We start from the raw sequence: 1640 nt of genomic DNA on the forward strand, positions 1-1640 counted from the left end.
GGCTGATGTCAAAGGTGTAAGAAGATGCCTCTGAAAACCATACCCAAATATGGGAATTAATGATGAAGCAAAAAGTTGTTTGCTCCAGTTCATAATAGATGGACACCTGAAAAAAATGCATGAGGAATCAAGGGATAGCTGACTAGCAGAGAGCCTAAGTGGCTGTGGGGATGCTCTGTGCATGATATGCCCAGTCACCCTCTGCCTGTGCCTGCAGGTGTGGTGGCCAGAAAGAGGCTCTTTGGGCACTGGTTGCTCTGCTGGAGTTCCAGTTGCCCCTGGGGGTGTTGGGTTCAAGGAATGGAGACTGCACTGAGTAGCCTGATCATGGCAGAGACTGATCCAAACCTGAGAGTTGTCTCAGCCCTGGATGTCTGGACAGCAGCTGGGCCCAGCCAGGAGCTGAGGCACTGTAAGAGGTATGGGTGTCTTCTGCCATTGATGACGTGTACTGCTTGTAGACCCTGAACAGGCTATTGGAGGGGAGCAAAAGGAAGAGATGAGATTGTGGGCTTTCCCTTGACATTGTTGTTTCTCTTTCCCATTTCTACCACCCTTTAGACCCGTGGTGTCCCTAAAGATCTTTGGTTAAGGAAAAGCCAGGGATCTTTTTGAGAGCTGCAAGGGCAAAAAACACAAACTGAAATCCATGCAGGGAGACCCACACTCTGCTTTCTGCAACTTTTACACAGAACATACTGGAAAAAATGCACAGAATAAAAGGAGGACTCTGAGGACCAGGCTTGGATGCACAAAAAATTTAATGAGCATAATGAAGAAAAGAAGGTGGATCACAGAGAGCACAAAGAGCAGCTGCAAAGATGCAGTGGAGCTCCTGAAGGGTGTCTGCCCTTCAGAGGGAGGGAGGGCAGCAGCTCATGCTTGGCTGGCCTGGGAAGGCACAGAAGGCAAAGGAAGGAGATGAAAGAGTGGAAAAAAAAAATAACATCATGAAGCTCTAAACACAATGTCCTAAAGCTCTATCTCCTGCCTGGCACCATGCTGTCAGATCTTGCAGGTTCCTGGCCCAGGACATTGCCAGAAGCTTTAGCAGGGCCCACATCTGCGAGGGTAGCATCTGGTGATGCAGGAGAGGTCAAAGCCCCCGGAGTTGATGGGCACTCCCTCACAGCTGAGGATGCTGCCAACGGCAGCGGAGGTGGAGGATCCCACGGCGGTGTTCTGTGGGAAGGAGCTGAGGATGGGCCCAGGCAGGGTCACCACCACAGCAGAGGGCTGGATGGCAACATGGGAGTCCTGGCACTGCCTGACACAGCACTCATTGCAGCTGTTGGCCAGCGGGGTGGGCCCGCAGGGCTGGCAGCAAGGGTTGCAGGGCTGGCAGCGAGACATGTCTTGTAGCTCAAAAGGGCACCTGGAAGAGACGACAGAGAAACACAAAGCGGGCACACATGAGAAACAGCCCTGCACACAGCCCCCCTGCAGACAAAGCACCTCCTGCCCCACATCCCACTGCCCAGCCCAAAGCCCACCAGCCTCCTCAGCCAAGTGCCAGCCTCTCTCTGCACAACACCTTCTCTCCCCTTCCCTCTCCCAGCACCAGCAGCTCCCAGCCCTGGCCTAGCACAGCCCACATCAGCTGAGACCTGCAGTGAGGAAAGACGTGGTCTTGAAGCAGC

At 53.5% G+C, this 1640-nt stretch overlaps 1 protein-coding gene across 1 annotated transcript; it reads right to left on the reverse strand.

The window, feature by feature from the left end:
* Positions 1-1047: 1047 nt before the first annotated feature.
* LOC114072327 (feather keratin Cos1-2-like) lies at positions 1048-1353 on the reverse strand. The gene has a single exon (XM_027910237.1). The coding sequence runs from the start codon at positions 1351-1353 to the stop codon at positions 1048-1050; it is 306 nt and encodes a 101-aa protein (XP_027766038.1).
* Between the last annotated feature and the right edge of the window lie 287 nt (positions 1354-1640).

Source organism: Empidonax traillii, unplaced genomic scaffold (genome assembly GCF_003031625.1).
Source record: "Empidonax traillii isolate 1590-97213 ecotype Southwest subspecies unplaced genomic scaffold, ASM303162v1 scaffold2993:size23815, whole genome shotgun sequence".
Classification (NCBI taxonomy): domain Eukaryota; kingdom Metazoa; phylum Chordata; class Aves; order Passeriformes; family Tyrannidae; genus Empidonax; species Empidonax traillii.